The sequence below is a fragment of the Erythrolamprus reginae genome, chromosome 3 (assembly GCF_031021105.1).
Source record: "Erythrolamprus reginae isolate rEryReg1 chromosome 3, rEryReg1.hap1, whole genome shotgun sequence".
In the NCBI taxonomy this organism is placed as follows: Eukaryota; Metazoa; Chordata; class Lepidosauria; order Squamata; family Dipsadidae; genus Erythrolamprus; species Erythrolamprus reginae.
The window spans coordinates 49,620,271-49,647,354 of NC_091952.1; the positions used below are offsets into that span (position 1 = coordinate 49,620,271).

Consider the following 27,084-nt stretch of genomic DNA (forward strand, 5'->3'; position numbering starts at 1 on the left):
AGTTCTAGATATCACTTACAACAGGAGCAGGGATGAAATTCTCCCAGTTTGTTCATGCCTATCAGTCATCGGCAAGTAAGTTGCGAAGGGAGTGCGAGGTTCCGCCCACCTGCTCGAATGCACCATTTGGGGGTTTTTTTACCCTCTGCATGCACAAAGCATTCTGTGCATACATGGAGAGTAATAGAACCCAAATGGCAGCAACCTGGCAGGTGGACAGAGTCCCGCATTCCCTTTGCGACCGGCTCTCCAATGGCCATGAGCAAACTGGGAGCAATTTGCCCCTGAGCAAGTGTCTCCAACCTTGGCTACTTTAAGTCTTGTGGACTTCAACTCCCAGAATTCCTCAGCTTTGTTGGCTGAGGAATTCTGGGAGTTGAAGTCCATAAAGTTGCCAAGGTTGGATAGCCTTGTCTTACAGGGATGTGTAGATTAAAACCTTCTTTGAATCTCTTATCTGCATTTCAACAGCAACTCTCAATTTTCTCTTCCAAAAAGCCTTCAGTTGACATGCGAAACAGCTGGGTTTTTCTTTCTCTGCTAAGACTGTAGGGGAGGAAATTAATCGTCACGTCTCATTTCCTATGATTTGCATACACTGGTTACATTTTCATAAACACCATTTCTTGTTTGGCCCACTGAAACAGGCTGACACTAGATCTTTCTCAGAGGAGATATATATTTAGCATCCCATGCCTCCATTCCTATATGCCGAAAGGACAGCCTTCTTTCTGATGAGCCTTGCTGTGATATCTGAACAGAATCAGAGGCTTTCCTAACCTATCTCACTGCCTAAGACCCAGAGAGAAAAAATTGGCATTTTGCTCTTTTATTCACAATGGTACCCTGACTGAGGTTCTCTTCTTCCAAAGACAGAGAACAGAATTTCAAAATTTGTTACTGCCGGTTCGGTGGATGTGGCTTGGTGGGCGTGGCATGGCTTGGTAGGCGTGGCAGGGGAAGGATACTGTAAAATCTCCATTCTCTCACCACTCCAGGAGAAAGTTATTGCAAAATCCGCATTAAGATCAGCTGGGACTCGGGAGGCAGAGAATAGATGGGGGTGGGGCCAGTCTAAGGGGGTATTTACCGGTTCTCTGAACTACTTAAAATGTCTGCTACCAGTTCTCTGAACTACTCAAAATGTCCGCTATTGGTTCTCTGAACTACTCAAAATGTCCGCTATCGGTTCTCTGAACTACTTAAAATGTCCGCTATTGGTTCTCTGAACTACTCAAAATGTCCACTATTGGTTCTCTGAACTACTCAAAATGTCCGCTATTGGTTCTCTGAACTATTCAAAATGTCCGCTATCAGTTCTCTGAACTACTCAAAATGTCCGCTATTGGTTCTCTGAACTACTCAAAATGTCCGCTATTGGTTCTCTGAACTACTCAAAATGTCTGCTACCGGTTCTCTGAACTACTGAAAATGTCTGCTATCAGTTCTCTGAACTACTCAAAATGTCCGCTGGCGGTTTCCAGAATTGGCCAGAACCTGTTGAAACTCACCTCTGCTTCACTTGCTTTAAAGTAAAGACTTTTTGTGCCACTGAGGGTCATAATATCACATGGTTTCACTGCTTATCGGGATCACTTTTGTTTTATGGGCTTTTATGGGCTCTATTCTTATTGTACATTACCTTTGGCGCATGATAGACAGGGGATATATATTTATATTAAATCTAAACGTAACGGGAAAATATTCACATGCTCACTAAGGCAAGGCTGCTTCCTTTAATCACGCACCTTTTTGTCATTATCAAGATGAAGGTAATAGGTAGGGTAGAGACCACGATCCATTCCTTTTTTGTCTCGAGTGACACGACACTTGATGGTCATTCCATGAGGAGCTGGCTGCAGCACAAATTCGTCAAGGTGGTCCTCTTCGATGACTGGAGAAGGTGGCCTTTCTTCTTTCTGTGGTCCAGCAATAAGAGAAAGAAGATGTTGGTTTGTTTACCCCTTTTAAATAAATTACGGGGCAGGAATCCTAATTTTCTGCTTTAGTATGCCAAGGAAGTTGGCTTCCTCCTTTAGGAATCTGTCACTAATTACCTTTTTGGATTTCTTGACTTTTCCTTTCCGATTGGAGTTCTTATGGACCACTTCTTCCTTGCTTTCATTTTCAATGGCTTTGGCGGGAACTGTAGAAAAAAAACTTTTAATCAACCACCTGATGGTTATATAGATGACAGCAACATCTAGATTATCCTTCATCTAGCAATCTCTAAATTTCCTTTTCTCATTTTGTCACTGTCAGAAAAGCAAATATTTTTGTCACTGATCTGGGGATGCAGCCTTTACTTTATCTAATAGATTTTCAGCCTGGTTTTTTTTTTAAGTGCTAAGTACCTTTACCAAGTGAGTTACAATATGTATCAGATACAAAGTACATAGTGTATGTAACAAGCAGGTAATAAATAAAGATAAATCTATATTAATAAAAATGTAAATGTATTTTTGTTAGGCGGGGCTAATCTCGAAAAGTAATCACCGATTGCTTTGAAATTTTGACACAGCGTTCCATTCGAACACAGCCCTTATGACATACCTATATTATATAGATATCGCACCTATGACAGGTAAAAACTGGCCAAAAACATAGAATTCCCTGGTGAAAACATAGGAGGCAAGTTTTGATTGGCTGATGAAAAGACAGGTAGTTGCTTTGCATGGAGACTGGTGACAAACGTAACAGGCATGTTTTGATTGGCTGGTGATCAACTACCATGCTGATCAACTGCCACAGGAAAGTATCTTCAGAAAATAAAGGAACCAGGTTTGGATGTAAACCGTGGGGTTTGCCACCCATGCTTGGGTGGAACCAAGAACCCTGCGAGGTAGGCCGGTCTTATCGTATTTTGGCAGATGGGTCGGGCCGGTCTGTTAAACCGAGGGGGGACAGGGAGAGAGAGAAAGAGAAGTACAAATGTCAGCTTGGATTGAACTAAGAACCCTGCGAGGTAGACAGGTCTTATCGTATTTTGGAAGATGGGTCGGGCCAGTCTCTTAAACCAGGGGGGACAGGGAGGGAAAGAGATGTACAAATGTCACCCTGCTCTCTAATGTTAATACCTTCAAACCGTATGATATAATTGAGCAGGAGGTTGAATTAGAACACCTCCAAGATCAATTCAAACTCTGTTATCCTGAATAAATTCAGCAGCAGGTGCAAAAATTTAAACGTTCACTTTCTCATTTCTTTCTTTTCCATATACCAGATAAAACTTTAACTAGACACATATTACAGTATAATTAACTACATCACTGGGGCCTGGAATAAATATGTCTTAAATGTCATTTTAAATAAGGTAAACAATTTTTCTTTTGCCTCAAATGCCACAGTCTATAGACATGGAGAGAGAAAGACAGAACATGTATCTCAGAGCCACCCTGAGTCTGAGGAATAGGGCAGCATAGAAATCTAATTAATTAATTAATCTTAGTGACAATTCCAGAACTTTAAAAAGTTCTACCTCATGAATCCCAGTGACCAGCTAGGTCCTACAGAATTGGCCTTCTACAGGTCCTGTCAACTAGACAATGTCGCTTGGTGGGACCGAGGGGAAGAGCCTTCTCTGTGGGGGGGCCGTCCCTCTGGAATTGGCTCCCCCCAGAGATTCGTATTGCCCCCACCCTCCTTGCCTTTTGTAAAAGTCTAAAGACTCGCCTATGCTGCCAAGCTTGGGGTCATTAGATTCTCCCCCCTGGCCGATGAATGTATAATGAGTTTGATGATTGAATGGCTATGTATGTATTTTAACTGGTTCTTTAGTTTTTAGTTGTAACTTTGAATTTTAATTATTTGGATTTCGATATATATTGTCTCTTTCATATATTGTAAACCATCCTGAGTCCTTGGAGTGGGGCGGCATATAAATCCAATAATTAAAGAAAAAAATAATAAACAATAAATAATAAATGAATGCGCATTTGCAAATTTTAAGACTTTAAAGCAAAAACGGAACCCTTCAAAATGCAAAAAAAAAAGGTGCATTGCTTTGTACCGCCATCTATTTTGCAGGCCCTATGGGCCCACCCAAAAGATATAATTAGACTGTGCTTTTTGCACTCGGTCCCAAAGTCTGCAAAAGGAGAAGCACATCTGTATTCTATGGAAAGACATTTCACAAATGTTGGGCCACTCGGAAAAAAAACCATTTCTGCTCCTGCTTCTACTTTGCAGCTGTCACTGATGGATCAGATAAAAGGGCTTACATATTGATTTTAGTTTCAGCAAGTGGTAAGAAGTCCCTGACTATTTAGTGGGGTTTTTTCAAAACAGCAGATATAAAAGCATGATGAATCATAGCTCTCTCCTACCCTGTTTCCCCGAAAATAAGTCACCCCTGAAAGTAAGACGTAGGAGAGATTTCGTAGAATTGCCTAATACAAGACATCCCCCGAAAGTAAGACGTAGGAGACGTTTCGTTTCTCAGCATTCCCAAACAGAACATATAGAATAGAATAGAATAGAATAGAATTTTATTGGCCAAGTGTCTTGGTGCATTTGTCTTGGTGCATATGCTCTCAGCGTACATAAAGTGGATATGTAAATAAAGTAAAGTATGTAACATAAAGTACATAAAGAGCCGGGGTGGCGCAGCAGTTAGAGTGCTGTACTGCAGGCCACTGAAACTGACTGTAGATCTGAAGGTCAGCGGCTCAAATCTCATCACCGGCTCAAGGTTGACTCCGCCTTCCATCCTTCCGAGGTGGGTAAAATGAGGACCCGGATTGTGGGGATAATAGCCTAGCTCTGTTAAAAAGTGCTATTGCTAACATGTTGTAAGCCGCCCTGATTCTAAGGAGAAGGAGGGCATAAAATTTGAATGAATGAATGAATGAATGAATGAATGAATGAATAAATAAATAAATAAATAAATAAATAAATAAATAAAAGAAAAAGATACATTTGTCAAGAATAACACTGCTGTCCATAAATTGCATCCCAAAATGCTGCATCAATCAGATTTAAAACACAGCCAACATGCGGCTGCATGTTTGGATGCATTTTTTCTGCAGCAGGATACAGGATACAATTCACTGGGGAAAAAATAAGACATTCCCTGAAAATAAGACATAGCACATCTTTTGGAGCAAAAATTAATATAGGACGCTGTCTTATTTTTGGGGAAACACGGTATGTACACACCAGTACCAAGAGGTCATTTGAATAAGCTAATGTATCTTCTTTCGCTATTTCTATCAGCAAATGCTGCACTTACCCTTCTTTTTAGCTTTCTTCTCCTTGAGGTCTTCTCTTCCAGTCTGAAACATTGATGCCTCACTTTTCTTTTTCTCCGATTTGGTTGACTTGGAACTGGAATCCTCTTCTGTGTCGCTATTTTTTAGCACTGCAGTTATTAAGTGAGAAGTTTTTAACCCAGGGAGAAATTAATCAGATTAGATTCTTCATATTAATACCAAATTTCCTAGCACATATTGCTAAATTTGCCCCAAATCCACCGAAAAGATGACTTATCCAATAATGTCACTTGATGCCTGATTCAACGCTGGCATCATGAAGAATTCTAAGACTTAGGTTGACTTTGAACTGAACCTAAGTCATCTTTCTTTTCTTCAGTTGCCACACAGGGGAAGGAGGTTGGAATGCATCACTAGACAAAACAGGGAGCTCTCTCGTGAGAACCAAGGTCATCTCTACTGGCAACAGATAAGCTTGGGAAAAGAGTACCCAAAGAGCCCACCAATTAGGCCAATTGACTAACATGACCTGTAACACTTGGGGATTTCCAAGTTTAATTACAGTGATCCCTCGATTAGCGCGGGGGTTACGTTCCAAGACCTCCCGCGCTAATCGATTTTCCGTGTTATAGTGGTGCGGAAGTAAAAACACCATCTGCGCATGCGCACCCTTTTTTTTCCATGGCCGCACATGCGCAGATGGTGGAGTTTGCGTGTGGGCAGCGGGGAAGACACAGGGAAGGTTCCTTTGGCCGCCCAACAGCTGATCTGCTCCGCAGCGCGGAAGCAGCGAGGAGCCGAAGATGGAGTTTCCCCGTTGCCCAGGCAAAGGGGAAACCCCATCTTCGGCTCCTCGCTGCTGCCGCGCTGCGGAGCAGATCAGCTGTTGGGCGGCCAAAGGAACCTTCCCTGGGTCTTCCTGCTGCCCAGGCAAAGGGGAAACCCCAAGAGAGCCAAAAGAGCACCGGGCCGGTTGGTTCCCAACCAAAAGAGTTTACCCCGATTGTCCTCGGTGGGGGAAAACAGCGCGTCGCCAGGCTCCCCATCTTCAAGAGAGGCGCGACGGCTAGCCAGGATCCACGCAGGGGAGAAAAGGCGCGAGCTCCCAGCCGCTGCACCCCGCTTGGGGAGCAGCGGCGAGCAGAGCACAGAAGACGACGAGGCTTTCGAGGGCTCCAAGGCGGGCGGCAGCGCGTCCTTCGAGCACGCCGGCGGCGACCCCAAGCTGAAGGCGGCCACCACACACACACACGCCGCCGCCGCCATCCACCCCGCCGGGTTCCCCGCTTGCTACCTCTTCGCCTTCTCCCGCCTCCGAGGCCGACCAGCCCAAGCCGCAACAGACACACACACACATACACGCACTCCCTCTCTCGCGCTCACACAGATGCACTCAGACAGAAAAGAAAAAAAAATCCCCAAAAGAGAGGGACAAGAGGCAGGCACAAAGCGGGGGCACAAGGGGAGCTGCCCGGCAGAGGTTGCTTTTTTTCTTCTCGTGGGCAAGTGGAGGGGGGGAGAGAGAAGGAAAGAGAGAGAAGGAAAGAAAGAGATGAGAGAGGGAGGAAGAGAGTGTGAGAGAGGAAGAAAGAGAGAGAGAAATGATAGAAAAAAGGGGAGAAAAAAAGAGAAATGAGAAAATGATTGAAGCAGAGAATGACAGGAAAGAAAGAGAAAGAAACAGAGAAGTGACTCTTGGTGATGACGTATGACGTCATCGGGTGGGAAAAACCGTGGTATAGCAAAAAAACCGTGGAGTATTTTTTAATTAATATTTTTTGAAAAACTGTGTTGTAGCGTTTCGCACTAATCGAGACTGTGCTAATCGAGGGATCACTGTATACTGTAACCAGTAGTGGGTTCCTACTGGTCAATACCATCGTACCGGTAGCAAAAATTGAGCTGCAGCTTTGTGTCTAAGCAAGATTTTACTTCTATGTATGCGCAGGAAGCAAAATCTCAAGAGGGGATGCGTGTGTGCATGAGATTTCAGCAATTTTACTTCTGCGCATGCGTGGAAGCAAAAAAAATTGTCAAAATCTTGTACATACGCACGCATGTCCCCTCATCAGATTTTGCTTCTTGTGCATGCGCAGAAGCAAAATATCGTTCAGACATGCTTGTACACACACCAGAGCTGCAGAGCTGCACAAGCAGTGCACTGGGAGCAATGGGAGCGGCAACCCCACCTGACTGTAACCACTTGAGGATGGGGCTATTTCTTAGTTTGATTATACTAAAACCCCAGGGAAGATTGAGAAGTGATTCCTATTGAAGCTGTGCTGATATGATGTACTCAATAGAGACCTTTGAGAAGGAGCCTAGTCTCAGAGTTCTTTTTGAATCCTTCATGCACTTACATTAAACAAAGGTAGGAAATAAATGTGCTTCATGGATTGCGCAAGCAAACCTTTCTAAGGGATTTGGGAGGGCAGTTTGTTTATCTCTAAAGACACCATGCAAGGATACACCAGAGGCTGCATTTTATTGGATCTGGCTGAAGCTAGTGGAGCAGGGGTGAAATTCAGCATGTTCTGATAGGTTCTGGAGAACCATAATGGAAATTTTGAGTAGGATATCTCATATATCTTCTTTTCTATCCATATATCTTTTCTTCTATTCTCTCATTGATATATATTACTGTATTCCTATATTTTCTCTTCTATTCTTTCTTTGTTATATTTTACTTCGAGTGTATCCTCTATAACTTTCATTGTGTATTATTGTGTTTTGGACTAACTAACTAACTAACCGCCCCGAGCCTGCAGAGAGGGGCGGTATACAAATCTAATAAATAATAATAATAATAATAATAATAATAATAATAATAATAATAATAACAACAACAATAAAATAAAATAAAATAAATAAAATAAATAAAATAAATAAAGTAAATAAAGTAAATAAAATAAATAAAATAAATAAAATAAATAAAGTAAAGTAAAGTAAAGTAAAATAAAATAAAATAAAATAAATAAAATAAATAAAATAAATAAAGTAAAATAAAGTAAAATAAAGTAAAATAAAGTAAAATAAAGTAAAATAAAGTAAAATAAAGTAAAATAAAGTAAAATAAAGTAAAATAAAGTAAAATAAAGTAAAATAAATATAATAAATAAAATAAATTGAATAAATAAATTAAATAAACAAACAAAAAAACAAAAAAACGAATGAATGAATAAATAAATAATTCGGAGAACCCGCAAATTCCACCTCTGTCTGGCCCCAGAGGGGGAGAGAATGCAGATTTGCAGTATCCTTCCCCTGCCACCCCCACCAAGCCATGCCACAAAACTGGTAGGGAACAATTTTGAATTTCACCCCTGCAGTGGAGTCATGTGTACCCTATTAGGAGATACAGAGAAGTGCATCATCATACCCTCTTCCCCATCATCCCATATGCAGTATTCACATGCAGGCTCCAATCTATTCTGCCCCAGCTAAGAATGTAGTAAACACACATTTTGTTCAAACTTATTTTAATCAATAACCGACTACTAATAACTGTCTTAGTAGAGGTTACACACTCAGCACAGACCACTGATGCATCACAAAGTCAGTCTCCTCTTTAACGGGGTCCACTATCAGCTGTGAGCCATAATGCTACCCTTTTCTCTATTCGCACACAGTAACTGAATTTAAACATGCCTGGGATAAACATAGATCCATCCTAAGATAAAATACAGGAAATAGTATAAGGGCAGACTAGATGGACCATGAGGTCTTTTTCTGCCCTCAATCTTCTATGTTTCTATGTTTTTACTCTGAGTCTTCGGAGAGGGGCGGCATACAAGTCTAATTAATAATAATAATAATAATAATAATAATAATAATAATAATAATAATAATTTGAAAACATTTGAAAACCACTGGAATTGACAAAATCTCCATCTGTCAATTGCAAAAGGCCACTTTACTGGGATTGGCAAACATAATTCGCAGCTACATCACGCAGTCTTAGGTGCTTGGGAAACGCCCGACTGGTGATGAAATACAAAATCCAGCATAGTGATCTCATTTGCTGTGTTGTAAAAAAAAATAAAAAAATAAAAAAAATTTAATAATAATAATAATAATAATAATAATAAATGCAGTCACATCTACTGCCTTCCTCAGATTCTCTCTCACATACCCATGCACACATAATCCTAAATCCAATTGTGATACCTTCTCCGCTTCATTGTCAACAGAACGTTAGTATCCACAATGTCCTATATCATTAGAGAGATGCATTTTTGGACCATGGGCCTGTAAGGTCAGTAGAGCTAATATGGATGTAAAGCTTTTCACCTTTGCTTTTGACCCGTTTGCCTTTGTTATCCTCATTCACGTGGAAGACAGAGGTTGAGTCCTTTTTCACAGCCTTGGTAGTTGCTGCCTTGATACCCGCTTCTGCCTTGTTTCCTGCCCAAGGTGAAAGAATGAGAATAAGAATCATTAAGCGAATACAGAAACGAGTTCCTCCCGGATCACTCGAACCGTTCACAACCCGCTGATGATGTGACGATGGCATCGCAGATCCAGTTTGGTTGGTGCTGGTCCATGGCCACCACCATTTTTGGGGGAAATCTTTGGCGAATTTTACCGTGTTTGGATGGCTTTTCACAAGAACCACAGTGGCGCAGTGGTTAGAGTGCAGTACTGCAGGCTACTTCTGCTGGTTGCCAGCAGATTGGCAGATTGAATCTCACTAGGCTCAAGGTTGACTCATCCTTCCATCCTTCTGAGGTGGGTAAAATGAGGACCCAGATTGTTGAGGGCAATATATGGTGACTCTGTAAACCGCTTAGAGAGAGCTGTAAAACACTGTGAAGCGGGGGAACTGAGACATCTCCCCTAGGCTTTTATATTTTATGTTTTTCGTATGTATGTGTTGCATGGTTTTTTAATTGTTGGGGTTTTATATATTGTTCTCTTTTAATATTAGATTTGTTGCAATGTTATATTGTCTTTGATTATTGTTGTGAGCCGCCCCGAGTCTTCGGAGAGGGGCGGCATACAAATCTAATAAATAATAATAATAATAATAATAATAATAATAATAATTATTATTATTATTATCTAACTCTAAATGCTATTGCTATTCCCCTGCTTCAAAAAGAGCCCTCCGATCCCCCTGGGTTAATACCAACCTTTATTTCTTCACCCAAAGCACAGCTGATCAGCTCCTCAGCTATGTTTTGGGTTGAATCTTGCTACTGAGCATGCACTGAAGCAAAATTGCACAAGGAGATGTGCATGCACACCAGGGGTGGGCTACTGCCCAGACAGAGGGACGGGACACAGTGGGGTAGCGAAAATGGAACTCCACCCCAGAGCACCCAATTTGCATTGAAAGATGTTGAAAGAAAACACAGGGTGTCCTGCATAAGCCACGCCCACAGTGTGGTAGCAAAATTTTTTGTAGCTCTTCACTGGTGCACACGCAAGTGGAACGAGCTCTCACACACCAAACATCACAATGCGAACCAGTAGCGAAGGTAAGTGCAACCCACCTCTGAGCGAATATGGCCATTAAGCAAATCCATTTTACCCAATGGGTGATTATTATTATTTTTGGCAGAAATTGGAAATAAAGGCTAAAAAGAGCCTCAGTGGTGCAGTGGTTAGAGTTCAGTACTGCAGGCTACTTCTGCTGATCACCAGCTGCCAGCAGTTTGGCAGATCGAATCTCACCAGGCTCAAAATTGACTCAGCCTTCTATCCTCCCGAGGTGGGTAAAATGAGGACTCAGATTGTTTGGGACAATATATGCTGACTCTGTAAACCACTTAAAGAGGGCTGTAAAGCTCTGTGAAGTGGTATATATGTCTAAATGCTATTGCTAAAATGTGGTCATATGACCTCAAGATGCTCCAAATGATTGTAAAGATGATCTGGTTGCCAGATTCTGAAAAGCTAGCATGGGATACCATGGTTGTGCATCTGTTATAACTTCAAAATTGGATCAGAACTAGCTTTTGGAGGATTTGTTATAACTTTGGGTGCTAGGCTACCAGCCGCAAGTTCAGGATAACCTGTACAGATATACAACTGTTTTTGTTTGTTTGTTTCTATTCATTAAGTCCTACTCTTTATCGTGTACTCTTTCGTTTCAAGTCGCAATCTTCCATTTGTTCATCCTCTTTACCCAAATAATAAAGTAGTTTTTCAGGCAGAAAATGGTCTATCACCGGAACTTTGCATGGAAGATCTGAGCAATATCGCTATATAATCAAGCATAATTACAGTCATTAGAATGTATCAGGAAGAACAATAAACATTAATCAACATTTAATTGAAGTCCTCTTCTGTTATTTAAATTCTATGACATATGTGGTGCTGAAGACTATGACTCATGCCCTCGTCATCTTTCAGAAGTCTGCAATTTGCTACATGTGAAGTAACTCAGAAACTGCAGCGGGTAGAGAGTGTGTCTATCTGCTTGTTTGCTGAGCTGAGTTAATGCTGCAAGTTCGTTGCATGGGCTGTCTGTCGCTTTCTGAAGCCGTACAGATGGAGCCTTCATTTCATTCAATCAATCAGAATAGAGCTGCAAGGGACCTTAGACAGGGGCGGGTTCCTCTTACCTTTTCCTAACGGTGCGCTGCGTGAGTTTTGCTTCCATACATGCGCAGAGGGATGGTTTTCCTTCTGCGCATGCTCAGAGAGCTGAAAAATTGCTGAAGAATAGGAAAAAAGGATGGTAGTGCACATAGATCAGCAAAGACAGCACCAGAGCCATTGTGCCAAAATTGCGCAATTGGCGGTACACTACCAGAGCAGCGCAGCAGACTGCATTGGTAGGAACCCACCTCTGACCTTAGAGGTCTTCCAGTCCAGCCCCTGCTCAAGCAGGAGACCATCCATTGTTCCCTTTCTTGCCTTCTGGAGTTTTGGAAAATAAGTTGGCAGCCGTTCAAATACTGGAATGCTGCCATCATGTCACTCCTGGTCCTTCTCTTCTCTAGACTAGTCATACCCAGTTCCTGCATTCCTGAGCTTTTGCTCCAACTACAATCTGCTCACCTTGCACAGGTGAAAGAATGCATTAGGTGTCCAGCCTGAAGGAGATTGGAGGACTGGGACTCCGAGAACGGCGTTCCTGTTTCAAAAGTAGTCACCTACTTTTGGGCAGCTTTCAAAAAAATGTATTTCCTTCCCAAGGGCACGCAAGCAGAAAGGTCTTTGTAAGTTCAGCAATAGATTTTATGAACGGTCTTAGTCATTGTATTTATTAATCTCTTTTAATTTCATTTTCAGATGCTGCAATTTTATATTCCATAAGCCAAAGAGGTCACGGGGGGAGGAAGTTGCATAGGATATAAATACAGCAATGGCAAAAGCGTTTATACTGCCCCATAGGACTTTACAGCACTCTCTGGGCAATAATCTTTGCATTTTACCGATCTCGGAAGGATGGAAGGCTGAGTCAACCTTGAAGCTTTGAGGATCAAATTCCAGGTGACGGACAGAGTTTGCCTGCAATATGGCATTCTAAGCACTGCAGCAGAGATGGGCTGCTCCTGGTTCAGACCAATTCTAGAGAACCAGTAGTGGGAATTTTCCCCCATTCAACAAATCGGGAGCAATTGCCAGCTGACCCTGCCCACGAACTGCCTCTCTCGATGGAGGGGTAGCTGCCGCCATCTTGTTTTTGGCTTCTGCACCGCCATCTTGTTTTTGGCACTATGCCTGGGCATGCGCAATGCACATGCACCCACTTGGAGCAGGAGGAAGTGAACCAGCGGCGAGGTAAGTTAGAACCCACCCCTGCACTGCACCATCAGAGGTCCTAATACGCTAAATAAATAAAAATAATTACAGGTGAAGGTAGAGAGGATGTTTGCTTTTAGCTGTAGAGGAGGAAAGTGATCACTTGTTTTACACCTTTCTCAGTGTTTTCTGTTATGAATGCCTTCCAATCTCAGGCCTATTTGCGGAGGTCCTCCCAGGTCATAATTTTTTTCCGCCCCTTTTGTCTCACTAAATTTGCATAGTAGTTGTTTAAAAAGTGAATTTTGTAGTAGTTAAAAGAATTTTAACTTTAACCAGTTTTAAAAACATGCCCATTGAAAAGTGCCACACATCCAAAGTACTAGAAACAAACAAACAAACTTTTCATTCTGGCTATATCTATAATATAGGTAGCAGCTTATAGGTGTGGTTTCCCAAAGGCTTTTGGGGAATAATTTTAGTCTACACCTGAAAACTTTAGAAGTTTCATGGAAATAAAGCCACATCTAAGCCAACTGCTTTATGGCCCATAACTTCTTTATGCCCTTCATGGCATCGGACCAGAATATCTCGGGGACCGCCTTCTGCCGCACAAATCCCAGCGACCAGTTAGGTCCTACAGAGTTGGCCTTCTCCGGGTTCCGGCGACTAAACAATGTCATTTGGCGGGACCTAGGGGAAGAGTCTTCTCTGTGGTGGCCCTGACCCCCTGGAACCAGCTCCCCCCAGAGATCAGAATTCCCCCACCCTCCTTGCCTTTCGTAAGCTCCTTAAAACCCACCTCTGTCATCAGGCATGGGGGAATTGAGGTATTCCTTTCCCCCCAGGGCTATACAAGTTATGCATGGTATATTTGTGTGTATGATTGATTTTTAATAAGGGTTTCTTAATTATTTTAATATTAGATTTGTCATATGCTGTTTTATTATTGTTGTTAGCCGCCCCGAGTCTATGGAGAGGGGCGGCATACAAATCTAATAAACAAACAAACAAACAAACAAACAAACAAACAAATAAATAAATAAATGATTCTGAAATTCAAGCCTACCTTTACTTTTGACCTTCCTTCCTTTACTTTTGTCCAACGAAGTAGCTTTGAGGAGCTTTCTTTTGGGCACTTTTGGTGGCTCTTCACTTTCAGACTCCTCCTCTTCCTCCCATTCTTCCTCTTCTTCTTCCTCATCTTCATCTTCATCAGAATCCTCTAAAACTTTGAATAAGTAGAGATCAATAGATAGAAAATAAAAAAGGCAAAGATCTCTAAGCAATTAAAAGGGGAAAACAAACTAACAATTCTGTTAGTTATAGAGCTAACAATGTTCCTGCTCTGTTTTGGCAGTAGCTATTCAGAGGTGGTATTCAGCAGGTTTTGACCAGTTCTGGAGAACTGGTAGCGGAAATTTTGAGTAGTTCGGAAAACAGTTAAATACCATCTTTGGCTGGCCCCACCCCCATCTATTCTCTGCCTTCTGAGTCCCAGCTGATTGGCAGGAAATGGAGATTTTACGGTATCCTCCCCCTGCCACACCCACCAAGCTATGTCATGTTCACTGAGCCACACGCACAGAATCAATAGTAAAAAAAATGAATCCCACCACATACCATTATAATTATTGTTATAATGATGAAGGATTTGTTCCCAGATCACTGCAATTTCACAATTACATTTATCTCACTTGTTACCTCCAGATGAGATGGGCAGCACATAATCAATCAAATAAAAAAAATAAATAAAATTTGCATGATACTTTGCGCTACTAGATAGATTAGGGGCAGAGATGTCTGTAAGGTATGGTAAAAAACACTGGATGACGGCCACAATCTTGTGATCAATGCTCAGCCTGTGTTTTAATATGTTCTTCACCTGGAAGGAACACATTTTTATATGTGATTACATTGTCCTGGCTGCCGTTTTGACTTTTTAAACCATACCATGCAGGTGCCCATGAGTGGGGAAATGCTATACAATGGTACCTCTACCTAAGAACGCCTCTACTTGTGACCTTTTCTAGATAAGAATCAGGTGTTCAATATTTTTTGCCTCTTCTCAAGAACCATTTTCCACTTACAAACCCGAGCCTCCGAAACTGTAACCAAAAAAGGCAGGGAGAAGCCTCCGTGCGGCCTCTCTAGGAATCTCCTGGAAGGAAACAGGGCCAGAAAAGGCGGGGAGAAGCCTCCGTGGGGTCTCTCTAGGAATCTCCTGGGAGGAAACAGGGTCTCCACCCTCCCTGTGGTTTCCCCAATCACACATTATTTCATTATTTGCTTTTACATTGATTCCTATGCGGAAAATTGCTTCTTCTTACAAACTTTTCTACTTAAGAACCTGGTCACGGAACAAACTAAGTTCGTATGTAGAGGTACCCATATACTTTCAGGATTTTTCAGTTTCATCGGGTTGGAGATTCAATTAATATTTTTAAATTTTAAAAAATTCAGTAACAATGCTGGAAAAGTGCAATTTTCACATTTGTGATGACTTCCCCACACCCCAAATATTTTTTTTACTTGTACACCAACGGTTTTCAAGCTTACCTATGCAACAGCAACTTGAAAATGTGTGATCTTCAATTCCCAGAATGATATCCACCCCCACTGATGTCCCATTCCCCATGTTCCACCCCCACCCCACTGCAGGGGTGAAATGCTTCCGGTTTGGCCTGGTTCGCCATACTGGTAGCGGTGGTCACCAGTGGTTTGGAGAACTGGTAGGGGCGGCAGCATGAGGCTCCGCCCACCTACCTGGATGCCACTATTTTCTTTTTTTAACTCTTTGCTCATACACAAAGCATTCTGCACATGCGCAGAGGATGAAAAAGTACATGCGTGAGTGGAGCATGGGTGAAAAAGAACCAGTAGGAAAGATAAATAGATTTCACCACTAGTCTGCTGGCTGTGAAATTCTGGGATTTGAACTCCATATGCTGTATCTTAAAGTTGCCCATGCTAAGAAACACTGTTCTGCAGAAAAGTCCTTACTTGTAACGTAAGAGCCAGGAGCTGGTGGTTCTTTACCTTGTTTCTTTTTTGGTGTCTTGCTCACGCTGGAATGAGAAGAAGAGGATTCCTTCTCTTTCCTGGGATCCTTCATCAATCTGACGTGTGTGACTTTCTCGTCCTGTTCTCGTGGCTTCTCCTTTTTAGTTTTTTTTACGGTTCTGACAAGAGCTTAGAAAGAGACACTAGAGTGAAGACAGGTATTTGAGAAATGAAGGATGGGGTATAATACAGGTACAATGCTGACAATGGGACGAATGGCATGGCTTTGGAAAAGCAGCTAACACCTTGACTTTTGGTATCAAATTGAATTGTTCTATGTTTCACTTGACCTGTGTTGATTATTGAGACCAAAAGGTGATAATACCCCCATTGCCACAGGATATTTTGGGTGTACCTGGGTTAATGTGTGTGTGCTGAATGAATTTGACTACAATATGGCATCTGCAATCTTAGGAGCTGATCACTCTTAAGATCACACGTGATGGGAAACAGCATTTTCTAACACATTCAGGAGAGATCCCATAAAATTAGGGGATCCAAAGTACCACAATAGTCATGGAAGGCCATTTCAGTCAAGATTTACCCATTGAAAATACTCCTTCCTCTTTTGGGCACAACTACCACTCGTTTTAGCATTGAAGCAATAAAACTAGAAACATTTTGTTGTGGTTAGCTTTGGCCCAGCTCCTGCCCCAAGGACTGTGGATGTGGGGGAGACATCCACATGCTGCAGGCCTGTTTTGCCCCCGGTGGAATCTGCTGATGAAGGCTCCTCTGAACAAGAAGACATGAGTGGCAGGGAGGAGGAGAGTGTGGCAGACAGCTCAGAAGGAGATCAATTATCTAGCTCCTCCTTGGATTCAGAACAAGAGTTAATGATACAGCCACGCATGCAGAGAGCGATGCATAGGGAACAACAACTGAGAGATTATTATCAAAGAAAATGAGGCCACCTGTGGTTGGGTGGGGCTGTGGTAATTAGTGAGGCTGCTATAAAGAGCAGCCTGTGGGTTTGGCCATTGTGGAGGATTATCTGATAATTGTGTTTCGTGACTGCTTTACTGACTTTGACCTTTCGTGTGCTGATTTTCCCCCCACTTTGAAACTAAACCAGAGCAAAGGGTGTTTCACTTTGTGAAAGAAGAAGGACCGTGAATCTCACAGCTGCAAGCTAAGTATCACAGAACTGATAAGGGACTTGTACAAATTACCAGTTTGTTTATTATTTATTTATTTATTACTTAGATTTGTATGCCGCCCCTCTCCGAAGACTCGGGGCGGCTCACAACATGTAGAAACAAATCATAAGCAATCAGACAAATTTAAAATATTTAAATATTTAAAAACCCCATATGCTAACAGACACACACACAGACATACCATGCATAAATTAAACGTGCCCAGGGGGAGATGTTTCAGTTCCCCCATGCCTGACGGCAAAGGTGGGTTTTAAGGAGTTTACGGAAGGCAGGAAGAGTAGGGGCAGTTCTAATCTCCGGGGGGAGTTGGTTCCAGAGGGCCGGTGCCGCCACAGAGAAGGCTCTTCCCCTGGGGCCCGCCAACCGACATTGTTTAGTTGACGGGACACGGAGAAGGCCCACTCTGTGGGACCTAGAGACAAGTGCTCTTTGCTATACCAAAAGAGGGCTTGATTTAAGTGAATTTTCATTATAAAGAACATTGTTTTGAATTTTCAAATGTGTGTGTGTCTGAAATTTGTACCTGTGAATTTTTGGGAGGATTCTACCAGAGAGCCCGACAGAACTCCCCCACAGTGTGGCAGTAAAAATTTTGGTAGCCCATTACTGCCCACATGCTTTTTGCCAGGTTCATGAGGACCTGAAAACTCAGTGATTTTAAGCAGGTCTGCTACTACCAAATAAGATAACAGCATTGAGTCCTTTTCATGGACCAATATCTATATTTCTGGCATGACAATGAATTTTTGCTCCTCTCCTTACTAGTAGCTGAAGTGTTTTTGGCTTCTTCTGCAGAGCTTGATTTTTCCTGCTTTTTCACTCTCAATTTTTTAGGCTTTGCCTCCAGGGTAGTGTCTTTCAACTTCTTCCTGAGTGTCTGCTCCAATGGATGGGTGGCTGTAGAAACAGGTTGCAGAAGGTGTTGAGAGATGCAGTATCCTAATGATAAAATAATCTCTACATTGAATGTGGCATGATAGTTGTGCTACATAAAGAATACCATCAGTGTCCTCCTACAGTTCAAATACTTTTGTTTAATAAACACCTGTCCCCAATGGTTTAGTCTTGACCACAGAAAAGATGTTCTGATGGCAAATATGGGCATTTATTGGAAATTCTATAGATTTTTTTAAAAAATTGCTTAAGAGAAAATGCAGACTTTTACAGTATTACCATATGTAAGATAGACCTTTGTAATTTGCTATGGATATTGGAAGTTCTACCTCTGGAATCTCTGCTTCAAAGCATCTCATAGAGAGTACCTTTTTTACCCCAGGTGCCAAAAGAGCATAGTTGTGCACTATCACACATGTGTGAGTGTCCACACCCTTAATTCAATGCCTGGGGAGGGCTAAAACACCTTCTCCCACCCCCCCAGAGGCCCTCTGGAGGCTGGAAACAGCCTGTTTCCCAACTTCTAGTGGGCCCAATAGTGTTGTATTTTGCCCTCCCCAGGCTCCAAAGGCTTCCCTGGAGTCAGGAGAGGGTAAAAATGCCCTCCTCCATCCCCTGGAGGCTCTCTGGAAGCCAAAAATGCCCTCCAAGGGCCTCTGTGCGAGCTAAAAACTAGCTGTCTTGCACAGACATTCATGTTGTAGCTTAACTAGGGCAACGGCTTGCGTGCCACCAGATATGGTTCTGCGTGCCACCTGTGGCACCCGTGCCATAGGTTCGCCATCAGTGGTAGAGGAATGCTAAGAAACAGTATTCAAAGTAAAGGTTCAGAATACCAGAGATTGCGGTAGTGTGGGGACAAAGGTCCACATAGAGAATGGCAGGGGATAAGGACATCAACAAACAGATCATTCACACCTGAACTGACCTTGATACATTAGGATCCACAAAACTACTCCTTTTTTCCTTCCTTCCTTCCTTCCTTCCTTCCTTCCTCCCTCCCTTCTTCCCTCCCTCCTTCCCTTTTTCCCTTCCCTCCCCTTCCCTCCTTCCCTTCAACCAAAAGTTAAAAATCTGAAGAGATTATACTGTATAAATGTTGCCTTGTATTGACAGTTTTCCTTCTGTTACCTATGTGTTCCCAACTTTTCTGCCTTCAGTATATTTATCTAGTCCAGTAATGGGCCCCACCCGGTACAAATGGGATCAGTGATCTGTTAGGACTTTTTATTGGGCTCCGGAGTTCAGCACAGGCGGTTGCTGCGCATGCACAGACACAAAAAAAAGAGAGTTAAAATTGCTGAAATCTTGCCCAACCAAGCTTCCTTGCACTGAATTTTGCTTCAGGTGCATGTGCAGAATCGAAAACTTGCATGGGGGCACATGCACACATATCAGACACGTGCCCCCCCCGTACTGGCCTCGGAAACCCGGTACTGGTAGGAAAAGGTAAGTGGAGCCCTTCATTGATCTAGTCTATACCTGTGATGGCCAACCTATGGCACAGGAGCCACAGGTGGCATGCGGAGTCAAATCTGCTGGCATGCGAGCCATTGCCCTACATGTATGTGTGTGCCAGCCAGCTGATTTTTGACTTTCACAGAGGCTCTTGGAAGGCGTTTTGGCTTCCGGAGAGCCTCCAGGGGAAGGGGAGGGCATTTTTACCCTCCCCTGGCTCCATGGAAAGCTTTGGAACCTAGGGAGGGTGAAACACGAGCCTACTGGGCTCACTAGAAGTTGGGCATTTTTGACCTCCAGAGGGCCTCCAGGGTGTGGGGAAAAACTGTTTTCACCCTCTCTAGGCATTGAATTATGGGTGTGGGCATTTGTGCGTGTGTGATAGTGTGCTTTCACGCTCTTCTGGTACACAAGGAAAAAAAGGTTCGCCATCACTGTTAAAAAATGCATGGGTATACAGTGATACCTTGTCTTATGAACTTAATTCATTCTGTGACCAGGTTCGTAAGATGAAAAGTTTGTAAAACGAAGCAATTTTCCCCATAGGAATCAATGTAAAAGCAAATAATGCATGCAACCCCATCCCAAAAGTCACCCCTTTTGCCTTGCGCCACTGGGAATCCCCGCCAGTAAACTTCCGTTGCCAGCCGAAGAGCGGGGATTCTCCTGAGGCTCCCCTCGCTGGGATTCAAAGCAGCACCAGCAAAAATGAAGGGATTCCTTCGGCGGCTTGTAAGGTGAAAATAGTTTGGAAGAAGAGGCAAAAAAATCTTAAGCACTGGGTTCGTATCACTGAAATTTCGTATGAAGAGGGGTTCGTAAGACAAGGTATCACTGTATTTATATTGGTCACAAAAAGCAAAATTAGTGTTACATTTACAATTCCGAGATCAGAATTTATAAATTGCTGATTTACAGTATTTGAACTGTAGTTTTTGGTCTGAGCTGATGAGAACACATACAAGGGTATGCGCTAGATGCCTCTGGTTTTGTTAATGTGTGTCCATTTGTGTCACACAAATGCAACCAATACTAGTTGTCTGAAAAAAGAAGGGAGATGTGAGGGATGAATCAAAACCTAAGAAAAAACCAGTCTTGTATGATTGCACAAGTTGTGAAAAGATACCATAACTCAGGCCTACTCACAAGTGACAAATACCAGGAGGAGAACTAAATGAGTAATTTCAGAGAGGTTTGCAGCCATGGGCATATTACAAAATAAGCAAAGCAACCAATACATGAAACTAATCTACTACTGCCAATCCCACAAATTAAATGTCCAGGGTTGATGCCTCTAAAATTACGAGTTGGTGAAAAAGATTTTTTAAAATATAGTCACTGGTTTTTCAAAATGTTTGAAGTAAGCCACAATCACATTATCATGGTTTTCTTCCTAACCAACGTTAGAAATTTAAAGAAGAATTTTAAAAAAGGAAGGAGATAGGAACAGGAAGCAAAAGCAAAGTTTCACCTAGTGAAACCCTCCTGTTATGAACAGTGATGAATAGGACAGAGCCAACTACAGCCAACTTTAATGAGTCTTCAATTATTTTGAGCTGCACAATGATTAGAGCTACTTTGATGGCTAATGAAACCTATGAAGAAACTGTTTTATTCGGTTTCATAGTAAGTCATCATTAGTAATATGGGTTATATTTAGTCTCAATGTATCAGCTGGAATTTTGCCATAAACTAATGAATATATATCATTCTTCAGCTATATTGTGCAAAAGACATGTATGTAATGATATGGTACCATATACTGTACAGCAATTTGCCAGGTAGGAGAAATTTGTGGGGAAATCTTAAGATTACATAAATATCACAATGTAGAATACCTGCCTGCTCTATAGCTCCATTACTTCTGCTAAGAATTGCTACTTATTGGGTAGATTTTCCTCATCTTATTAAACTTCAGTATATTAAAATGGATTTGATTCAGCATGTTATAGGATCTCAGCCATTGTCTTAATATAATGTGTAAACCAAGATATCAAACAGTATTAATTCATAATATATATTTTTTGTGTTGGTGGGTTTGGGCACAACGTGTTATATTACTTCAACAATTGTGTTTGATAACCTGATTTCCATAAAATTGTATAACAGAAGGTAGTTTTGTGGAATCCTAGAAGTAAAATCCACCCAGCACAGAATACATATGTAAATTAGTGTCTATTTCAAGTAGGAAGGTCAACATCTCAGTCCAATTATTGGAAGCCAGGGCAAAATTAGCTGAGGAGACAGTATTTGTAAACTATTTCCACTACCTCAACACACTTAAATAAAGATTTGAAATGTGGCACAGAAAGGTGGGAATGGCTTGTCTCAGATATGGCAAAAATACTTCGTAATTATATGATGGACAACTTTTATTAAGGATCGTTAAATAGCACCACCGAGGATTGAGATGATATCTTTCACACGTAAGTAGGATAATGTCTTTTGTCAGGGGATTTCAGCATTTGATAAACAGTACAGTAATAAAGTTTGTAGTATTTTTCTAGGCAATGCTTGTTACAAAGGCAAGAAATCTGACTTTGCTTTAAGCTGCATCTTCTGTGAGATCCTAAATATGTTTAGGATTGCACTGAAAACCTACCACCATGGTTTCTAAGGATGTATATCCAATCCTGTATTTTGAATCAATTTCTGATGTTCTGTATTTGATATCTGACAGAATTTGACAATCGGTCTCCATGGAAAATAATAAATATACTATTTTTCCCCTTGCATCAATAATTTTAAAAGCACATAGGCATATTAGAAGAAGCTTCCTTCATCTGAATGACATTAACATCTAAAGAGGGCTAATATGAAAAAATGGTAGGAAATCTTAACTTAGCTGCTCTGAGTCCCATTGGGATTGGGCGGTATAGAAGTCGAATTAAATAACGTATTGCTACCATTTTCAACAGCACCACGCTTGCTTGAATTTAACTGGCAGGGTTCATATAACACAATCTCATTATTACAGTCACTGATTTAAAAACAAATGAAGACAATAAAGCCTAGAAAATTCCATTCAATAATCAAAGTTTAAAGGTAGCAACGATTCTTAAAACAACTTACCAGTCAGGGTTCCAATTGATAGCAAAGAAACAAACAAACAAATAACAAACAAACAAGAAGTTGTTTTGGTCAAGTAAGGGAGACAGGGAGACAGAACATGGCAATTCAGCCTAGATGTTAGAGAAAACACAATGGCTTCATTTGCTTATGCCATGGCAAGACCAGATGCTATTTCTCCCCAAGAGAAATAGACATCCTTTTCAACTAGCCAGAACAAATTTGGGGATATTCTTCAGCCCTTTTTGTTATTCTGCAGCTACAATATTGCAACCATCAGATATAAGAAGACTTAAGCAGTGAAAGTTATTGATTTATATCTATCCATCTATCCATCTATCCATCTATCCATCTATCCATCTATCCATCCATCCATCCATCCATCCATCCATCCATCCATCCATCCATCCATCCATCCATCCATCTATCTATCTATCTATCTATCTATCTATCTATCTATCTATCTATCTATCTAATCTATGGAAAATGATGCCCACATGTTCAAAATAACTCCCACGAGGAAGCAGAATGTTTTAAATATAACTGCAGAGTTTGTATGAAAGCCAGTTTATATTGTGATGTGAGAGACAACTCCTGAAATATTGTTTCTTCTTGAAAGTGGCTATGGAAGGACTCCAGGTAGGGCAACCCGTTCCTTAGGTCTGTTGTGGGAAAAGAGTGTGCATTTCTTTGTAGGACAAGGTTAAAGCAGTTATGTCGCCTTTGCTTTCAAATGATGGGGACAATCAACTTGAGTATTTGCAAACTATAGAAAAGCAAGACTTTTAGACAAGGACAGGTTTACAAAGTCGTTGATAAATAAGAAAGCAAGCAGGCAACAGTTGTGTTATGTAGTTGCATGCCTAATTTGTGTATCTTCCAAGCTGTGATGTACAATTTTAAAAATTAAGGTGGGAAAGCACATTTTTGGCTGGATTTGATTGTCTTTGAGATATGGGGGTGCTGCAGTTGCTACCAGACTTAAATTTTTTGGAGATTGGGAAGGTTTTGGGGTAAAACCATTCAATGAAGCTTACTGGCTGCTTGTCTTTATACAGAGAGAAGAAAGAAAGTTTGCACTAGTGTTTGCTGCCAAATTAAGAATGTTGCTGATATGATTTTGGAGAAACAAAAAAATGGGCCTGGATATGATGGTTGAGATTGTTCACCTATTGTGAATTGCCTAGCTCTAGATTCTATTTATTTATTTTATTGATTGATTGATTTTGTCCAATACACAATGAGGGTTTTAGTGGGTATACACATAGTAAAATACATGATGAAGGTTATAGAGGATATACTCAAAGTAAAATGTATCTAAGAAAGAATAGAAGTTATAGGAATAGAACATACCAATGAAAGAATAGAAGAAGAGATATAGGAATAGAAGAAAGGAATAGGAGATATAGGAGAGCAATAGGACAGGGGACGGAAGGCACTCTAGTGCACTTGTACTCGCTCCTTACTGACCTCTTAGGAATCTGGATAGGTCAACCATGGATAATCTAAGGGTAAAGTGTTGGGGTTTGGGGATGACACTATGGAGTCCGGTAATGAGTTCCATGCTTCGACAACTCGGTTACTGAAGTCATATTTTTTACAGTCAAGTTTGGAGCGGTTAATATTAAGTTTAAATCTGTTGTGTGCTCTTGTGTTGTTGTGGTTGAAGCTGAAGTAGTCGCCGAAAGGCAGGACGTTGCAGCATATGATCTTGTGGGCAATACTTAGATCTTGTTTAAGGCGTCTTAGTTCTAGGCTTTCTAGCCCCTGGATTGAAAGTCTAGTCTCATAGGGTATTCTGTTTCGAGTGGAGGAATGAAGGGCTCTTCTGGTGAAGTATCTTTGGACATTTTCAAGGGTGTTAATATCTGAGATGTGATATGGGTTCCAAACGGATGAGCTGTATTCGAGAATGGGTCTGGCGAAAGTTTTGTAAGCTCTGGTAAGTAGTGTGAGATTCCAGAGCAGAAACTACGTAGGATTAGGTTTACAACTCTTGAAGCCTCCTTGGCTATGTTGTTGCAGTGGGCTTTGGTACTTAAATCTTTTGTTACTAGTATACGGAGGTCTTTAACTGAGTGGTTAAACCGAGTCTCTCCCTCCCTTTCACCCCCCTCTTTCTCAACAACCTACAGGTTCTTTTCAAATACAAGGAAGCAGAAATAATTAGTATGCTCACCCACTATTAGATGACATAATAAAGGGGTGGAGGTAGAAGACACCCCCTTCCACCCATGTACCTTCCTTTGTTACACAATGGTAATGGCATACGGCTGCAGCCTATGTTCAAAAACCCAGGAGAAAGAGAAGGATGGAGGTTACACCTCTCAGTGTGGCCTAGCCATCTTTCTAAGGTGACACAGTGGCTCATGCGGACTCAGGGACCATTGAAAGGCCAACAGTTCAAAACCCAAAACTAAAGCAAAACAAAAAGTGCAAGCTGTTTGGGCAATGAGCTTCCATCAATTTGAACCAACTCCTGTCAACTTAGCAGTTTGAAAGCACACCAATATTTGTTATTACGTTCTATTATTTTACTTTATACTATGCATTTTGTTATTTTTCTGTTATATTTGTCTCCCCTTTTAAAAATGTTAATATTTAATAAACATTTTTTTTAAAAAAAAGAAAGCACACAAAGATGAGTAGATAAATAGGTACCACTTTGGTGGAAATATAATATGGATGTTGGGGTCCCAACAAGTCCAGTCAAACCTGAAGATGACCTGACTGAAGCCCTCTTGGAACTTAGGTGTGATCAGATATGAATATACTGCTCAAAAAAATAAAGGGAACACTCAAATAACACATCCTAGATCTAAATGAATGAAATATTCTCATTGAATACTTCGTTCTGTACAAAGTTGAATGTGCACAACAGCATGTGAAATTGATTGTCAATCCGTGTTGCTTGGACAGTTCCCAGAAGTTTGATTTACTTGGAGTTATATTGTGTTGTTTAAGACAAGAGCACACAACAGATTTAAACTTAATATTAACCGCTCCAAACTTGACTGTAAAAAATATGACTTCAGTAACCGAGTTGTCGAAGCATGGAACTCATTACTGGACTCCATAGTGTCACCCCCAAACCCCCAACACTTTACCCTTAGATTATCTACGGTTGACCTATCCAGATTTCTAAGAGGTCAGTAAGGGGCGAGTACAAGTGCACTAGAGTGCCTTCCGTCCCCTGTCCTATTGCTCTCCTATAATGTCCTATATCTTTCTTCTATTCCTATATCTCTTCTTCTATTCTTTCATTGACATGTTCTATTACTATAACTTCTATTCTTTCTTAGATATATTTTACTATGAGTATATCCTCTATAACCTTCATCATGTATTTTACTATGTGTATATAGATATATACCCACTAAAACCCTCATTGTGTATTGGACAAAATAAATAAATAAATAAATAAATAAAATAAGTGTTCCCTTTATTTTTTTGAGCAGTGTACATAGATTCATTCACTCACACATTGGCTGCATTTATTAGAGAGTATCAAAGACAGTTTACAATTATCCTGGACATTGTATGGAGTTCAGTTAAATGTGATTGGGAAATTAGGACTCTATGTTTCACTAAAGATGGAAAGAGGATTTGGTGCTGGTGGATTGTATAATTTAAAAAAATAGGGAATAACTATTTCTTGCATCACAGCAAAATCTGTAATCTATGTGAAGCATCACATACTTTGATGACATAAGCTTTATGGCTTCAAGGCCAAACTGTCTGCCTCACCTACCTTCATCTTCTTTTTGTAGCATCTTACCTTTTGAAGAGATGAGAAGCTTTCAAAAGTTTACATTGATTGCTCCCTTTAGGTGGCCCACTGCAGGGTTATCACTCCATTATGTGTTAAATGAGATTGTGAGACTATGCAAGATGCTCTCAAACACCACAACACAATTCCTCTGAAATTGAGGTCACTCAGAAAGACTTCACAGAGGAAGCAGATGGATCAAGATTACCTTACAGTCAATCCCATTAGTCATAAACTATAATTAATTGTGACTGATCAAATGCAGGTCATGCGGTTGAGAAATATGCTTGAAAAATGGTGCTAGTCCAGAGGTGCTGGCAATCTTATTTTATGAAATTAATTTGTTCAGATTAGCAGTCTCAACCTCCTGTCTATGCAGGGAAACAGAAGGTAGCTTATCTAATTAAGGCTAGATGTTGAAATAATGTAGGATGATAAACAGGGAATAGTTGTGGGGATTGTGCCCACCTATCTATAAAAAATATGTGTGTACATGAGAAGGACAATGATCTCAGCATAAAGCTCTGAGTTAGGGAACAACGTTATGCAAGTACCTGTTGAAGGAAGGGTAGGAATGAAATGCAGGAAATAATGATCAAGATGTAGTGATTGGCCATTTCAACCCTAATGGTGTTAAAACCTGTTTATTAACAAGTATCCAGCCACAGTAATGATTGAATGACATTTTAAGACGTGATACTTCACAGGTGTGAAATTCAACATAGTAATCTCAGGAGCCACATTTATTTTTTGATTTGATTTGATT

The 27,084-nt window shown here is 41.1% G+C and overlaps 1 protein-coding gene across 1 annotated transcript in view; it reads right to left on the reverse strand.

The window, feature by feature from the left end:
- Positions 1 to 26,322, reverse strand: part of TULP1 (TUB like protein 1) — a 52,655-nt gene extending 26,333 nt beyond the window's left edge. The window contains exons 1-8 of the mRNA XM_070748517.1: positions 26,301 to 26,322; positions 17,891 to 18,025; positions 15,945 to 16,097; positions 13,975 to 14,130; positions 9,501 to 9,614; positions 5,231 to 5,359; positions 2,058 to 2,146; positions 1,749 to 1,919 (exon numbers count right to left, since the gene is read on the reverse strand). Of these exons, the coding sequence (XP_070604618.1) occupies positions 1,749 to 1,919; positions 2,058 to 2,146; positions 5,231 to 5,359; positions 9,501 to 9,614; positions 13,975 to 14,130; positions 15,945 to 16,097; positions 17,891 to 18,025; positions 26,301 to 26,322 (969 nt within the window). The remainder of the gene's footprint in view (positions 1 to 1,748; positions 1,920 to 2,057; positions 2,147 to 5,230; positions 5,360 to 9,500; positions 9,615 to 13,974; positions 14,131 to 15,944; positions 16,098 to 17,890; positions 18,026 to 26,300) is intronic.
- Between the last annotated feature and the right edge of the window lie 762 nt (positions 26,323 to 27,084).